The sequence below is a fragment of the Anarrhichthys ocellatus genome, unplaced genomic scaffold (genome assembly GCF_004355925.1).
Source record: "Anarrhichthys ocellatus isolate YVR2014 unplaced genomic scaffold, GSC_Weel_1.0 scaffold6, whole genome shotgun sequence".
NCBI classification, from domain to species: domain Eukaryota; kingdom Metazoa; phylum Chordata; class Actinopteri; order Perciformes; family Anarhichadidae; genus Anarrhichthys; species Anarrhichthys ocellatus.
In genome coordinates this window covers 11347941-11363679 of record NW_022280036.1, presented here as the reverse complement: position 1 = coordinate 11363679, position 15739 = coordinate 11347941, and the positions used below count along the sequence as shown (strand labels likewise).

At 40.5% G+C, this 15739-nt stretch overlaps 2 protein-coding genes across 2 annotated transcripts; one reads left to right on the top strand and one right to left on the bottom strand.

Moving 5' to 3' along the window:
- Positions 1 to 3524: 3524 nt before the first annotated feature.
- Positions 3525 to 10008, top strand: cilp (cartilage intermediate layer protein, nucleotide pyrophosphohydrolase). Its single transcript, XM_031846867.1, has 7 exons — positions 3525 to 3614; positions 4366 to 4629; positions 5848 to 6027; positions 6148 to 6453; positions 6610 to 6718; positions 7287 to 7435; positions 7594 to 10008. The coding sequence occupies exons 1-7, from the start codon at positions 3548 to 3550 to the stop codon at positions 9951 to 9953; spliced, it is 3435 nt and encodes a 1144-aa protein (XP_031702727.1). The 5' UTR covers positions 3525 to 3547; the 3' UTR covers positions 9954 to 10008.
- Positions 10009 to 10274: 266 nt separating this feature from the next.
- On the bottom strand, positions 10275 to 15507 carry eif3jb (eukaryotic translation initiation factor 3, subunit Jb). The gene is made up of 8 exons (XM_031846868.1): positions 15381 to 15507; positions 15143 to 15231; positions 12763 to 12820; positions 12529 to 12629; positions 12311 to 12407; positions 11996 to 12166; positions 11787 to 11860; positions 10275 to 11449 (listed from the first exon to the last, which is right to left on the bottom strand). The coding sequence occupies exons 1-8, from the start codon at positions 15391 to 15393 to the stop codon at positions 11321 to 11323; spliced, it is 732 nt and encodes a 243-aa protein (XP_031702728.1). The 5' UTR covers positions 15394 to 15507; the 3' UTR covers positions 10275 to 11320.
- Between the last annotated feature and the right edge of the window lie 232 nt (positions 15508 to 15739).

Sequence of the window (15739 nt, the reverse complement as noted above, 5' to 3'; positions counted from 1 at the left end):
TTGGTTGAGACTATTAAGATAATTTGAGTTTGTCCATTTTCAAACACTTTTCTTTAAAAGAGAAGCTGTATCTGATACAAAATGAAAACTAATATTGCTTGCATCGTGTATTTGAATAATGGCATGTTGAAGAACTTAACAAAAATCCTGACATCTTTGCAGTTATCTTGGTAAACTGTGCTCATGTGACCTTTTCCGCCTTCCGACTCAAGGCAGACGTGAGTTGGTGTCATCACATCTTATGGTGGTTGTAGTTCTGCATTGTTTATTCTTGTGTAAACTCTGTTTCTGGCTTTACAACCTCTTCAATTTATAGCGTGTCAGGTCAGGATGTTGCTTTTATTTTTGTTTTTGTTCTGAGCACAATGGTGTAAAAACCTCCATATTTAGTATTATGGAAGAAGGCAGCCAGCCTCCCCTGTTTGTCCTGTTTGACTGACGGGTATCTTCCACATGTGAAAACACTCAATGCTGATGCTGTGTCAACCACAAACATTTCAAGAATCCCCTATTTTGTTGGAGAACTTATTCTCAAAGACAGTACTATGTTACAGTATATTTTTCAAACATTTCAGTATTCCAACACGTATGACAACTCATTTAATTTGTCTATATGTTGTGAATCGGTCCCTAATTAAGAAAGACAAAAATGCCAGTGGTGGAAGCAGTTTTCACATCCCTTTACTTTTGTAAAAGTAGAAAAATGATATACAATACTCCAATATAAATAAAAGCACTACATTGTAGAACTCACAGTAAGTAAAAGTACAGTATTGTCAACTAAATGTACCTAAAGTTGGATGCAGAATGTCCCTTGTCAGTGTTGTATTATCACATATTTTATTACTAAATGTTGTAGAATTTAAAAGTTGCAGATGGTCAGACATTTATTTCTCCTACAACTACTACCAGTACTACTACTACCTGCCTAACATATTTTTGGGTACTGTAATCTATGATAATGCAATCATATTGTAAATAACCATAGCTGTCAAATAAATGTAACAGCACAATAATTGTAGTGGATTAGTAGCTTAAAGAAACAGAAAATGGAAATAATCACGTAAAGCACAAGTATCTAAAAAACATACTTCAGTACTTGAATAAATCTACGTGGTTACTTTCCATCACTGCCAAACACTGTTCCAGATGAGTGTCCAATGCAGCACTAACATGAAACATACGGTGAAACTGAACAAGCCAATGAAAGATCTTTCCGTTTGTCATTGGAAAGTAGTAAAGTATTTACAGTGAATACCAGCCTGTTGATAGACAAAACTACACCTTTTGCACAACATAGTGTAGCGTGTTTAAAGCAAACCAAAATCTGTGTTATTTGATGCAACTCCACTTTGACCAATGTGATTTACCCGCCTTGAAATCAGACAGTTTGTTTGAAAGAAGGCCGTGTCCTCTCCTGTCTGAACTTTGTGTTTGTGTGTCCAATCCCTCACCTTTCTCACTTTCCTATCCTCACATCATCACCCACCACATCTTTCCTCCCTGCTTAAAGAAAGACATAAAGTCCTTTGAGGAGCTCAAATGTACCATAAAGTTGTCCTCACTAAACTGCGTGTGAATGTTAGAAATATTCTGGAAGTCATGACACATGATAATAACCTGACATCTCAAGTTTATGCAACGTAGGCTAACGGATACATGTATATCTAAATTAATATTAGCAATATTAATGACTTTCGCAAAGAATTCACTTCAAGTAGATAATACATCTGTTTTACTGAGGATGATGAAACACTGCTGTAAAATTAGGATATTAGGACCAAAGTCAACTGAACTCAATTAACCATGTCACTGAAAACATTTGTACTATCTTCGAGGCAGGCATGTAATATGAATACAGCAGTATAAATCAATGTTTTTCCATCAATTCTTCTTCTCCTGTACTAAAAAGAATGACTGAATTGAGGATGTATGTTGCTTCCCCAGCAGTGATTTCCCAGGAGCATTGCGCTCCTTTTACACATTGACACGTGTTTCCTTACACCTTACCAAAAGCAAATCACCCCTGCTGAGGTAACAGCAAGCGGTGGAAGGTGTGTATGAAGCAATGTTATGCTTGTTGAACCGAATTGTTTTTTTTCCCTGAGGAGAACACTGTCTTCACCTCAAGTAGCCATGCACTACAGGCACAATGTTCTGTACACCAGTCATGTGTCCCCTCACTGAGAGAAGACTAGAAAGACTGAGGTGCAGGACCATGGTACAGTATTCCTCTGTTAGGTCTTCTTTGCCTTGTAATTGACAGATGAGTTCAGCTAATGAATGATGTGTAGAAAAACAACAGATACTTTACAGGATCCCATGACTGTCCTTTTATACAAAGCACGATCTAATAACCATTGGGTGAGAGATTAGTTATATGGATAACAGTGTAATGAAAAGACACTGTGGCACACTGTCAAAAGCGGAGGGAGGGGTGCTGGTGACAGAGAGGTATAAATGAGACAGTGAAGGAGTGAGCTGCACTAGAGTGAAGAACAGAGGAGGAGGAGACAGATGTGTGAGTGAAATATAAAGAAAGAGAAAAGTAGGAAAAGAGTAAAGGAGGACATTTCTATACAGAAATCTGAAGCCAGGAGTTCAGTTTACTCAACAAGGTAAGAAAGAAACAGATTAATACATACGTTAATGTGTCCACATCAATCTAACTAAGCATGTACTTAAACTCATATAGGCACAGCAATATCTCCATCTTAAATGCAACTTATTTATATGATTTAAAATGTAATCAGGAAATAGTCCTTTGAATTAGAGGTTTGTGTTTAAAATAAGTCACAAGTGAAGACTTTGTTAAAGTGTCAATGCCTGTAATTTTAATAGTTTTGCAATGTGAATGATCATTAAAATACATCCATCTTTACTTCCGATTGGTAACTTACATGTCTAATAATAGCCTTTGTTGTAATTACTGCTATTGCATGTAACCCAGGCTGCCCAATCCTAATTTTATCAATATACTTTCTGCTCGTTCAATTTAAAAGCAAAGAGGACAAATTAGTCTAATGTGGGGTTTTGCCAGTGAATTCTTTTTTTCCATTTAAACTGTACAAAAGCAAACCTTGTGGGGGGGGGTGTTTGGATTGTGTAGCCAGTGCTTCGTTTGTGGATGCAAAGATGTTTCAGTGTCCGGTGACAAATGGTGATGGCTAACACAGATGTGTAATCTGAGTGGGGGGTTTCTGTCCTACCATGTTTTTCTTTTTTCAACAAAATAGACAAAGATGATGGAATCTATCTGTAAAGAAACATTTTAGTTTCAGATGTGAACTATTGTTTCATTCACTTTTGTTAAGTTAAACATTAAAACTAAATTTCAGAAAGTAGCGTGTTTTATTACATATAACTGTTTAACAGTTGTGTTAGGGATGCGTTGTGTGACTTAAAGAAAATGTAAATGCAACATTCAACCTTGTTTTTTGTTATTTTACAACATATTTAATCCAAATTTTACTCTATCTTCTTTAGAGTTCCCGGTGTGAATTGAGAGGTGAAGGTTCAAGGGTCAGACGTAGCAGAACGTGTGAGAATGTCAGTGAGGCCTCTTCTTCTTCTCACCCTGGGAATCACCACAGCCATTGTTGTCACAGCTCAAGGTGGGTCAATCACCAATATTCACACAGCGCCCTTCCTACAAACTTGGACAGCAGATGGGGACACTTACAAATGTATATAGATCGAAACACAGACAAATAGTTGTGCATTGCAAAACAAGGTTGGAGAAAAAATAAAAGAGAGTACAGTCAAAGGATATTAATGTGTTAAATGTGTTAATGTGTGTGTGGGCAGTCACGTCTTTCTAAATTAGCTACTGTATTCTTCTGTGATCCTGACCAAGTTGAACTGGTCAGCCTTTATGTTCAAAATTGACTGTGCTTGACAGCTACAACTGAATTACAGTTTGTAGATTTTACCGACGGCTGTTGTCAACTGCAATAAGTATTCCCTCCTAAAACGTCTTTCTAAATCTTTCAGAAAGAAAATCAATATTTGACTAGTTAAAGGATTTCACAACCAGAATTCTCAGATACATAAACATTATCCTCAAGATCAACATGACTTTAGATATTTAATGGTTTGATATCATGTTTGAGGTTAAATACAACTCACTCATTTTGGAGAGGTGAGAGCTAAGTGCATTGTCAGATATTACTGTAGTGCACAGTACAAAAATAATGTGAGATACAGTAAAGGATCTGTCAAACGTTTGGATTTATCTCTTGTAGAGTCATGGAGAAGAGACAACAAAGATTCATCCCTTTCTGTGTTCCACTCTGATGGTAGCTTTTATTCCCAATGTACTGAATATGTCAACTATAAAAAGTTCCTAACAGGTTTTCTGTCTAGATGAGTGGACCACATGGTTCAATGTCGATCACCCCGGAGGCCGTGGAGACTATGAGCAGCTGGAGGCCATTCGCTTCTACTACCGTGCCCGAGTGTGTGAGACTCCAAAGGCAATCGAAGCCAGAACCATTGAATGGATCCCAGCCCGTGAAAGTGGGGAGACGGTCCATGCAGACCCCACTGTAGGCTTCTGGTGCCTTAACGAAGAGCAGGGTCCTGGACGCAACTGCTCCAACTACGCAGTCCGTTTCCTCTGTCCCAAAGGTTTGATCTTATAACACCTTTGATATTCATTTAGTCACCAAAAATTGGTCTCAATATAACAGTAAGGCCCTTACACTCTGGGGCAAATTCATAAAGGATTGAGCGGCTTTTGTGCTAAACCTGTGCAAATAAGACAAAAAGAAAATTTGTAATTCTCAAAGCACCGACATAGGGTGAAATGCGACCCTAACTATGGAGCCAAGCTAGTACCATTTCTCTGCTATTTGCACAGAGATAAATAAGGTAATATGCATACTTTTGGTGTTAAATCACCCCTTTTCTTTAAAGTTTAAGTGAAATTATTTGTTGGTGGAAACTTAAGTGCCTAAGGAGTGTTCGCTCAAACTTTTATTTTGAGATGCAGTTCATGCAGGGGCATGTTGCCTCACCAAAAAAAGAAATCAATAAATAAAGCTCCAGTGCATGTCATTTTTGAAAATGCATGAGAAAAAAAAATATAGATACGTATATATCACAAAATAATTCAAAAACAGTTCACCTCAAGATCAAAAATGCATATTTTACTCTTTTTTTTGTTTTGGAGATATTTGTGGTGCTCACAAGCACCACAAATATTTTTTGAAAAACTCAACAGCTATATCTCTTTTCAGAGGTCATGACCCATTTACTCAACATAATCCACAGACCTTGTTGTGAGCATTTAAAATTGCTCACAACAAGGTCTGTTTATCAAATGTATCATTTTGGCTCCTTGAGAGAAACCACATATCTCTACGGCTGATATCTCCAAAACTAGGCAACTCAAACCAAAACAATCTAAACTGAGGTAAGAGGTAAGAGGAAATATGTTTATTTTTGGCAGAACTGTCCCTTTAAAATAAGAGAAATGTAATTCATATTTTCCTCATTGATTAATTATTTCACTCACCCGCCCAACTTGAATCGACTAAGTGTATCGGGTGCCGACGGGCTCAGGCTGCCTCTCTCCCCTCACAACCAAAGCATCGGTCTCAAGCGCATTTATCCTTTGCCATATGGATAATTGCAATCAGATGCGAAAAAAGGCCAAATCACACTCAGCTGTTGCAAATGATGTGCAATTCATTGTAATATTAGCCTCCACAGTCCATTCTTTGTGAATTCACCCCTCTGAGTCGTGTACTTCAAACTCCTGACTTTGCTGGTGATACAGGTGCAAATAAGAAGGGTCCTTCTTCTCAGGTGATTATTTGAGTGTTATTTGCACTTTTCCAATAGATAACAGTGTGAACATTCGGGGTGACTGGGGTCCGTGGTCAGACTGGAACCCATGCCCTGCCCTCTGTGGTCAGGTGGGGGTCCAACTGCGCTCTAGAACCTGCCAGTCACGCTTTATGCCTTGCAGTGGACCTAAAGTAGATGGGAGAGCATGCAGTGGATCTGAGTGCCCCAAAACAGGTGAGCTAGCCCTAGATTACTCAGACAGACCCTTCTTCTGCAATTCTCTATTTATTCATCATCAAATCTGGGAGACCCAGTATTCATAAAATGGCTAACTTGTTATATTTTACTCTTTAGATTGCTCCCTGCAGTGTGTGATGGGGAAGGTAAATGCTGAGTGTGACGCATGCATGTGTAAGAAACACATCCTTCTGGGTTCTGTTCGTGGTGCGGGGGGTCTCACTGCTGAAGGGGCTACTATCCTTCGCTCTGGCAAGCTGCTTACCCTTACCGACCACAACGGGCATTACCGCATCCCTGGTATCTGCCCTGATGGCAACACTACCCTGACAGTCAGCCTGCAGGGCCACGCCACCCTCAGTGTTGTTGTGCCTCACAGTGCTGAACGTACCTCTGTCGTCAGTGTCCAGCTAAAAAGAATAGGTACAGTGGATATCTGTAGATTTACACCAAAATATTTCATTGCAGTTAACAAATAAATTCGTTTTTAGGTGCATGTTATTGACAAGTTTGTTACACATGTAAGGAAGCTAATAGTTAATGTTATTTTTATCTCCGATTATGATTTTTTTTTTTTAGAGAAGCTTCATGTGTTGGGCAACCCTGAGAGCAAGGTCAGGAGGGAAGGACAAACTGCTGCCTTCTGCTGCAAAGTGGCAGGAACACCACAACCAGACAAGTACCAATGGTAAGACTTGTGACAGTGAATTTATAGACCACAAATGTTTTTGAGTCACAGAGACGCAGGGCTGTAGTCAAGACAAGTCAGAGTCTCGACCAAGTCAAGACCGAGTCCAGAGGATATCGAGTTCTGTTCAGGACCATAACAGGCAATAGTGTCTGTCCAATGCTAACATAGTGATTAAGGAGTAAGGATGGACAGCAATAATTTATCTATAAACAATATTCATCTGTCTTCTAACATCAAACTAATCAATGCATAGAATTAAGTTTGAGGACCATAACAGGTTTCTACAGGTACATTATGAAAGCGGCAGAGGTGCGTTTTTTTTTTTTCTCGCATGATTATGAGAAGAATCAAGCAGCGTTCTTTACAACTGAATGCTGATCAGCAGACTGGAACAACTCAACCAGTTCTCAATAGCTGAGCCCGAGACAAGTACTAGACTTCAACAAAGTGGTCTTGAGACCAGACTTGAATACTACAGCCCTTCATGGATGCATCAAATATCTGAGTAATAAAGTATGGAATAATCAATGACTTTGCTTCCCTTTTCTTCTGTGTGAACCAATAGGTTTCATAACAACAGTCTCCTGAGGAAGCAGTCTGACAGCACCTTGGTCCTGAAAAATCTGAACCCTGAGCACACTGGGCAGTACTATTGCAAAGCAAGCGGTCCCTCTGGGGCTATTAAGACCAAACCAGCTACACTCAAAGTCTTAGGTGTGTTCTCAATAAATGTATATTAAATACACAGGAATATGAACGCACACACTTTGTAAGCATTGTGTAAAGTAATATAAATGGGATTCCTACTATATTTTACATCAGATAGATGGCAGTATGATCAAACTAAATTCAACACTTCATCTTTTACACAGGTAGAGACGAGCATTCATGTAATCCCAAGCCTGAATCCCACCTCATTCGTCTTCCACATGACTGCCACCAAAATAGCACAGACTCCTTTTACTATGATGTTGGCAAGTGCCCCTCAACTACATGTGCTGGACAGCTGGACAATGGCATCAGGTGCAAAGACAAAGTGGCTTACTGCTGTGGAGTGAAAAAGATGGAGGAGAGGCAGCTAACATGCCAGGGCTACCAACTGCCCACCATGGTGGTGGCTGAGTGCGGCTGCCAGAAATGTGTGGACACCAAGGCCATTGTGCATGGTAGGGCCGTTGCTGCAGACAATGGTGAGCCAATGAGGTTTGGCCATGTCTTTATGAATGGAGTCCGAATCAGCCGCACAGGCTACAAAGGTACATTCTCCATCCAGGTTCCTCCAGACACAGAGAGGCTAGTCCTGACTTTTGTGGACAACATGCAGAAATTTGTTAACACCACAAAGGTACTTCCATTTAACACCAAAGGAGGGTCTGTTTACCATGAGGTCAAACTTCTAAGAAAGAAACTTCCTGTGACCATCAGCCCAACAGAAATCAACACTCTGGAGCTTGGGGAGGTAGAGGGCCAGGAGGCAATGGTTCAAATCCAGATTCCTCCCTATGCCTTCTATACAGAAAAAGGAGAAGTCTTCACTGGTAATGTCAATGCTAGCGTAACGTTCCTAGACCCCAGAGACGTCTCCACAGCTGCTGCAGCTCAAAGTGATCTCAACTTTGTCGGAGATGAAGGAGATACTCTGCCGCTGAGAACCTACGGGATGTTCTCGGTTGACTTTAGGGGGGAAGAAAACAATGAGCCGCTGAACGCAGGTGAAGTTAAGGTGTTCCTAGATTCTGCCCAGGTGAAGATGTCCGAGCACCTCAATACCATGAAGCTGTGGTCACTGAACCCGGATACTGGCCTGTGGGAGGAGGAAGGAAGCCTGCAGGTGGAGAAGAAAAGAAGAGGAAAAAGGGAGGAGAGAACCTTTCTGATTGGTAACATGGAGATCAGAGAGAGACGTCTTTTTAACTTGGACGTCCCAGAGAACCGCAGGTGTTATGTGAAAGTGAGGACCTTCCGTAGTGAACGCTTCATGCCCAGTGAGCAGGTGGAGGGAGTTGTGGTGAGTCTTATAAACATGGAGCCCACAGCTGGCTACTCATCTAACCCACGTGCCTGGGGCCGTTTCGATAGTGTCATAACTGGCTCCAATGGTGCCTGTCTTCCTGCTTTTTGCGATGAACAAAAAGCTGATGCCTACTCTGCATATGTCATGGCCAACATTGGAGGAGAGGAGCTAGAGGCCGTCTCTTCTGCTCCAAAACTCAATCCCAACTTAATTGGAGTGCCCCAGCCTTACCTGGGTAGGCTGAACTACAGACGCACTGACCATGAAGACACTAGAGTGAAGAAGACTGCATTCAGCATCAATGTGGCAAAACCAAGCGCCAACACAGCGGAAGAAAGCAATGGACCAGTGTACACGTTTGAGAACTTGAAAGAATGTGAGGAGGCCTCGTTCAGTGCAGCACACTTCCGCTTCTCAAGAGTAGAAGGAGACCGCTATGATTACAACACAGTGCCGTTCAATGAAGACGATCCAATGAGCTGGACAGAGGACTACCTGACGTGGTGGCCCAAGCCAATGGAATACCGGGCCTGTTACATCAAAGTAAAAGTTAACAGCCCACATGAGATCAATGTGCGGTCCCGTAACATGGGTGGCACCCACCCGAAGACGAAAGGCCAGCTGTATGGCCTCCGAGATAGCCGAAGCATCCGTGACATGGACCAGGCAACTGTTTCAGCTGTGTGCCTGGAGTTCAAGTGCAGTGGGATGCTGTATGACCAGGAACGTGTAGATCGTACCCTGATGAAGGTGATTCCACAAGGAAGCTGTAAAAGAGATCAGGTTAACACAATCCTTCAGGAGTATCTGGTCAACCATCTGCCCCTCGCCGTCAACAATGACACCAATGAGTTCACCATGCTAGCACCTCTTGACCCCCTGGGCCACAACTACGGAATTTATACGGTGACAGACCAGGATCCCCGCACAGCCAAAGAGATCGCACTCGGACGCTGCTTTGACGGCAGTTCTGACGGTACATCTCGTGTTATGAAGGGCAACGAGGGCGTAGCGCTGACGTTCACCTGTGGAGATCGTGAGGTGAAAGGCCAGAGTGTCTTCCAGGCCCTGCAGAGTTCTCAAGGTCAAACAGTAACAACCGTGGTGAGAGGAGAAGGTAGGCAGAACCGGCGCCGACAGAGGGCCAACGCACCCCGCAGCAGCAGCAGACGTAGTACAAGAAATCCTGCAGGAAGGCGCACAAAGGCCAGAAGCTAAATGACAACACTGATGAAGGCTGTATGGAAAGAAAAAAAAAAAAAAAAAAGACCTGCAATGGAGACGACAGGATTAACCTTGTTTTAATAAACATTTTATATTTACTTGTCTTTCAAATTAAGGGAATATCTAACTAAACAAACGTAGACCTATTCCTTGCATTTTTGTTTTACCTTAAAAGTTTCAACTGTACTGTGGCAAATATTTACTTGAAACTGTAAATAGAGTATTTATTACACATTATAAAAAAAATCAATAATCAGGGTGCTGTGTTATTGCATTTAAGTTCTTCATTGATGTTGTAAACAAGAACAGAAACAATTTCTTTTTAACCAGTGATTTATTAAATTGGATGCTTATAAAACACTGCAGATGCTGTATCTTCCACATTGTGTATCCAATTTTCCATGTAACATTGAAACTGGTCAATTGCTCGAAAAAAGGAGAAATACACCCCTTTCAATTAACTGTAGCCCATATGAAGACATGGTGGGTGAAGCCCATAAGCCCCCGCTCCTCATCACACTTGATACAAGCCTGCAGAAGCAATGATTAGGAGACCAGATGACGCAAGTTAATCCACTTGCCTGATCCATACTTTATCTGCATTAGTAGAAATCAAATTAGTAAACTACTTTTTTCTTAATGCACAAAAAATACCTTCAAGTACTCTTTGCTCCATATTTTCAAGGATATTCCAGAGATGTATCAAGAGAATGGCTATGAGGTCTAAAAGTTTTAACCTTTATTATAGCCTACTTGTCTATCCCTTTAACCTTAAGAGTGAATGTCATGTGCTCTCTGTAGAAATACAACTACTAGTTACATGTTTCGTCAGTCTCAAAATCATCCACAACGCAACCTTTCCAGAGATAAAGATGAATAATTGTTCTGAATTTGGCAACCAAAGTTATAGATACTATATACTTTCCTGTAAGAGAACCATCCACAGGTAAGCAAGACCAATAACATAATCATGACATAGAACCTTGTGTTTCTATGTCACTGTACTTATAAATGCAATACTGTATCTGCCGTTTTAAAAGAAGCAACATTTAATAAAAAATGAGGCCTACAAAACTCAGCCAACAGCAGTTACAATATATTCTCCATTGAAGCTGGGTCACCCAACAGATAATGTATGATGTGTGAGTTGAGGCTGAATGAGACAGAGAAAAGGCAATTCCATATGTATGAACAAAGAGTTGGTGAGACTGGATGCTCCCTGGTATCGTCCCTCTGGTCATTGAAGCAAAATGAAGGGGGCAACACATAGTTCAGATTTTCCAGGATGGCACTGGACAGCATGAGAAGGTACAGCTGCGTTTGGTTAGGAGGGGTAAAGGGCAGTAGCGATGGGGCCAGTGTCACATGAAGTCCTCATAGTCTTGGGCGTAGCCACCATCAAACTCTGCATAGTCAAGGTCATCTCTCAACTGTGCTTTCAATCCGCCTCCAGCAACGACCCCTTTCTTCTTCTTCTTGCCTTTGTTTTGCTGTAAAGACAAATTAAATTTGAAAGAAATGACTTAATATACGACTACACATTGACAGCAAAACAATGTTCTATTGATCTGAGAATTCTCTGGTTCAACTATGCAACAAACTAAATTATTAATTGATTCTGCTGGTAAATTACCATGTTCTATATTATAATTGAATTGACAAACATAAAATCTTTCAGAATTAGTAAAGAAACTACATGAATGTTTAAGAACAAACTACAAGACTGCATAGCGCAGTTGATGTCTGCTATGCCAGGTGAACAGCACCCCCGTCTGCATATAAACTACAGATCAGAATATGAGTAAATACAAGCATGCAGTCACTCACTTTTTCTTGTTTCTGTTTTTCACTAAGTAGGGCTGTCAGGGAATTACTGACTTTCTTCAAGTCTTCTACTTCCACTGTAAGTGGGAGAAAGAAAAATATTTATTAGTTGAGCCAGCTTTGATTGAAATGCAATGTACTGATATAGTGAATAAGTGTAATTAATGATCTATATTGTTCAGTAAAAATAACTGTAAAAAAATGCTGCTTACATGAAATACAAAGTTCCCGAAACAATGAATCCAAGAAATTTGAATAATGCTCAGATTTTTCCAACGGGGATATCTTTTCTTTCAGCAATTTTTCAAACTCTGTGAAGTCGTCTTTAGAAGATGGACACATGGCGTCAATCCCAGTGACACTGTTTGAAGTGCTGCTTACGCCTGGAAGACCATTAAAAAAAACCAAAAAAAAAAAAAAAAACTCATTGTTAAAAAAGGACAGAGTCACAGATGCAAAGCCCCAGCCAACGACTTTTTCCAGCTTTGATCTTTTTCTAATTTACCTGAAGTGTGATCATTTCTTACCAAAAGTATCCTTTGCTAGCTCCAGGTCAGCATCTTCCTGTAATTTCTTCACCCTTATCTTTTCTGCAAGTTCTTCTTCAGGTGCGAGCTCTTCTTCCTGTAATAAAAGATGTCCCAAAGTCAAAATGAAAGCATTACAATAGATGAACACAGTTTGTAAATTATATAGAACTGTTACAGCCATAAGGGAGAAAAAAAAAAAAAAACAACTAACTCACATCCTCCAACTCTTTCTTCTTCAGCTCCTGTTCTTTCTTTAACTGGTTCTCTTTCTCTTTGATCTTCTCACTCAGCTTTTTCTTTTCAGAAACCTTTTTCTCTAACGCTTTAAATAATGGAATAAGAACACAAGTGAATTTGCAGTAAAGGCAGACAACTTTGCTAAATATTAATATACAATACAACGGATTACGTTCTTCTGAAACAGGCAGAAATTAAAAACATATCTGTACCCTTTTTCTTCATCTCTGCCTTTTTCTCTTTTTCTTCCTCCTCATCATCCCAATTGTCCTGGGGAAAAAAATGAATTGAGACAATTATGAGGAAGTAAACTTTTCAAACAACACACAAACGGTAGATGACTTACACAAACACACTTAAACAAAATCAGATTAATGGCAAAAAAAACAAAACATAAAAATCCTTAATTTTACAAACGGACATATCTGCACACAAAAAACAGTTCCTAATAATTCCAGCACTGAGTGATGAGGCGCTCAGACAGGTAAATGGCCTAAATCAATGCAACGACACAACAGGTAAAGTCCATCGGCATCTAAGCTGGGAAAGTTTAGGTCCATCCAAACCAAAAGAGTGTTTTCACCTGCCTCTTAAACGTCTTTTGGACCTTGAAGCCATTTCAAAATTCCACTAATTCTGCTTTAATAAACAACAGAGTCCGAAGCCATCCACATTTAGCTAACGCTAACGTCACTAGTCCAACCAAATGGATAATAAAAAATTTTATGACAATTTTGGGGGTTTTAAGTTAAGGACTTGGGCAAATTGGAGTGTAATTGTTGGGTATTTTAGCAAGGATCTCGCATACCACCAGTGGTAGGTTTATCACAGTTGGGAACATCAGGCTGCCTAATAATTTTGTGAGACTTAGCGTACATCTTACATATTGTGATAGTAGGAAAGTAACAATATGTATATTGGTATTGAAGCCTTCGGTACATGATATGTTTGGTATGTGCCATCCTTTCCTCAAACAGCTGTTTATGTCTACTACTCTCTCACACACACACAAGTTGTTTTCTGTTGTAGACTGGTTTAGCTCGATTAGAAGGGCGAGTCTGCAGATTCAGACTGTGCCAAAGTAGCTTATGTCTAAAGAGTATCACTGTGTATATGCGACCGCACTCAACTGTAGACAGATTTAAAGCATTATAGTTTAAGTGCATGAGCGCTGCAACAATGATTCAGGAATTGTCAACAGGTCAGATGATGGGAGCATAGCAGAATCAAAAACACTTTACATTTACACAATAGACATTTCTGTTACGTGTCAATTATTGTCAATATGTCAGTATTAGAGTGCCATAACTGTTAAAGTAAGAAGTATGGCCAAGGAGTAATTGTTGAACGTTAATCATTTTCAAAATTAAACAATAAATCTGTTTTCCTTACTGTACCAAAAACGTACCGAACTATGACCCAAAAACCGAAATAACTAACTCATCTTTACAAAGAGATACACACTTTACTCAATGAGCTTCGAAAAGCAAGCTATTGTATTTGAGCATATTGTAATTACAATACCTCAAAATAATCCACTTACAAATTAATATATTTTGACAAGCAATTCATTGTTGGTCCCTAATTTGTCAAACATTTTACCATGCTTGCTGAATAAGCCCACAGACTGTACTATGGAGGACATGACATCATCAGTTTGTTTGGCTTTGGGCACCATATGCCACAGAAAACTTAACAATTGACGAGGCCTCTACTAGCACTTTCCCCGAGTGAATATTAGAGGTTTCTGGACAGCAACCATGTCAACTTCTAGCTAATAACCACTTATACCACAGTATCAACTGAGCACCAGTTTCCTACTACATGCCAGTTTTAACGCTGGAATGATCTAGGCCTTGTCCGAGGCTTGAGCTGAGTAATCAACACATATGATGATTTCATCCGATTGTGGCTAAAGTTGGTTAGCAAGCTAAGGCCGCCTCATGTTGAACGTAACTCAAGCTGAGGGGATCCACAACAGGACACATCTTCTACAACCATTTAATGACCCGAACTTTGAGCAATGATGAGACAATCATCTACATCAACCACACAACTACTCTAGACCACTTAACGACGCTATTGTTATCCACCATTTAAGCTAATTTTCAGTCGCAAGCTAGCGAGTTTCCTAGCTAACTTGAGTGGCCCGTAAAAGATTAGCTTCAAGCTACGTTATCCAACTTTAGACCGGCTAGCCAAGCATTACCTAGTTACTTGTAAGCTTCTACATGAAAGCAAACTACACTAGTGTCCAGATGATTCAGTTTAACATTCACTGTGGTAACGGTACATTACACCAGTTGAAAACGAGTGGTAGCCTAACGTTAGCTAGCTTTAGTGGAGTTACTACAGGCTGCCAGATAGAGCCACATGAGTTAGCTTTGTGCTAGCTGACGGCTAGCACGGGCTCGGAGGTTAGGATTGCCAGACAGCCTGGAACCGCGACGAAGCATGGATCACATCGACAATGGTTCATCCCAATGTTAGCTTGACATTAACTGGTCGAGCTTAACGTATTGCTTAACGTTAAGCCCGACACGCGGAGGCTAACTTTAGCCCGAGCTCATCCAGAACGAGTGTTTAATGTACCTTAACATCGTCCTCGTCGTCTTCACCTTCCCATTTGTCCATCGATGCCGCCTTTTTATTCGGTTCCTCCGGCTCGAAGGTTTCAGCGTCTGCAAAAAACGACAACATGAAAACCATTAGGCAAATCCACATCTAACGGCTGAGTTAAACAAAAAACGAAGTGCTAGTCTCGTAAAACAATGACTGTGTGAAACGGCTGATGTACAGATAGCGATCCTTCCTAGCTTAAGTTGCTCACCCCAGTCCGCCATGTTGGCTGTGTTGGTTGTGTTTGACAGGCTCGCAGTAGAGTCAGTGCAGCAGCCCGTTGGCCACGTTCAGAAAGTGCTCCCACCTTCTCGACGTCACTCTGAGCGCTTATCTTATGACACGGCCTCCCTGAGCTAACGTTACTTCAGGCAGCACGACACCGATACCCGGGTACTTTTATTTAATTAAATAGTCGCTAAACACAAGGAGGGTGATATGATGTGGGATGGATAATGTGACAACCAGTGGTGGAATTCATTTACACTAACGTTACTGTATACATTATTTTAACAGATCGCCCACACTGGTCAAAATTACGAGTCAACATTTTCAGATTTAAGTCATATT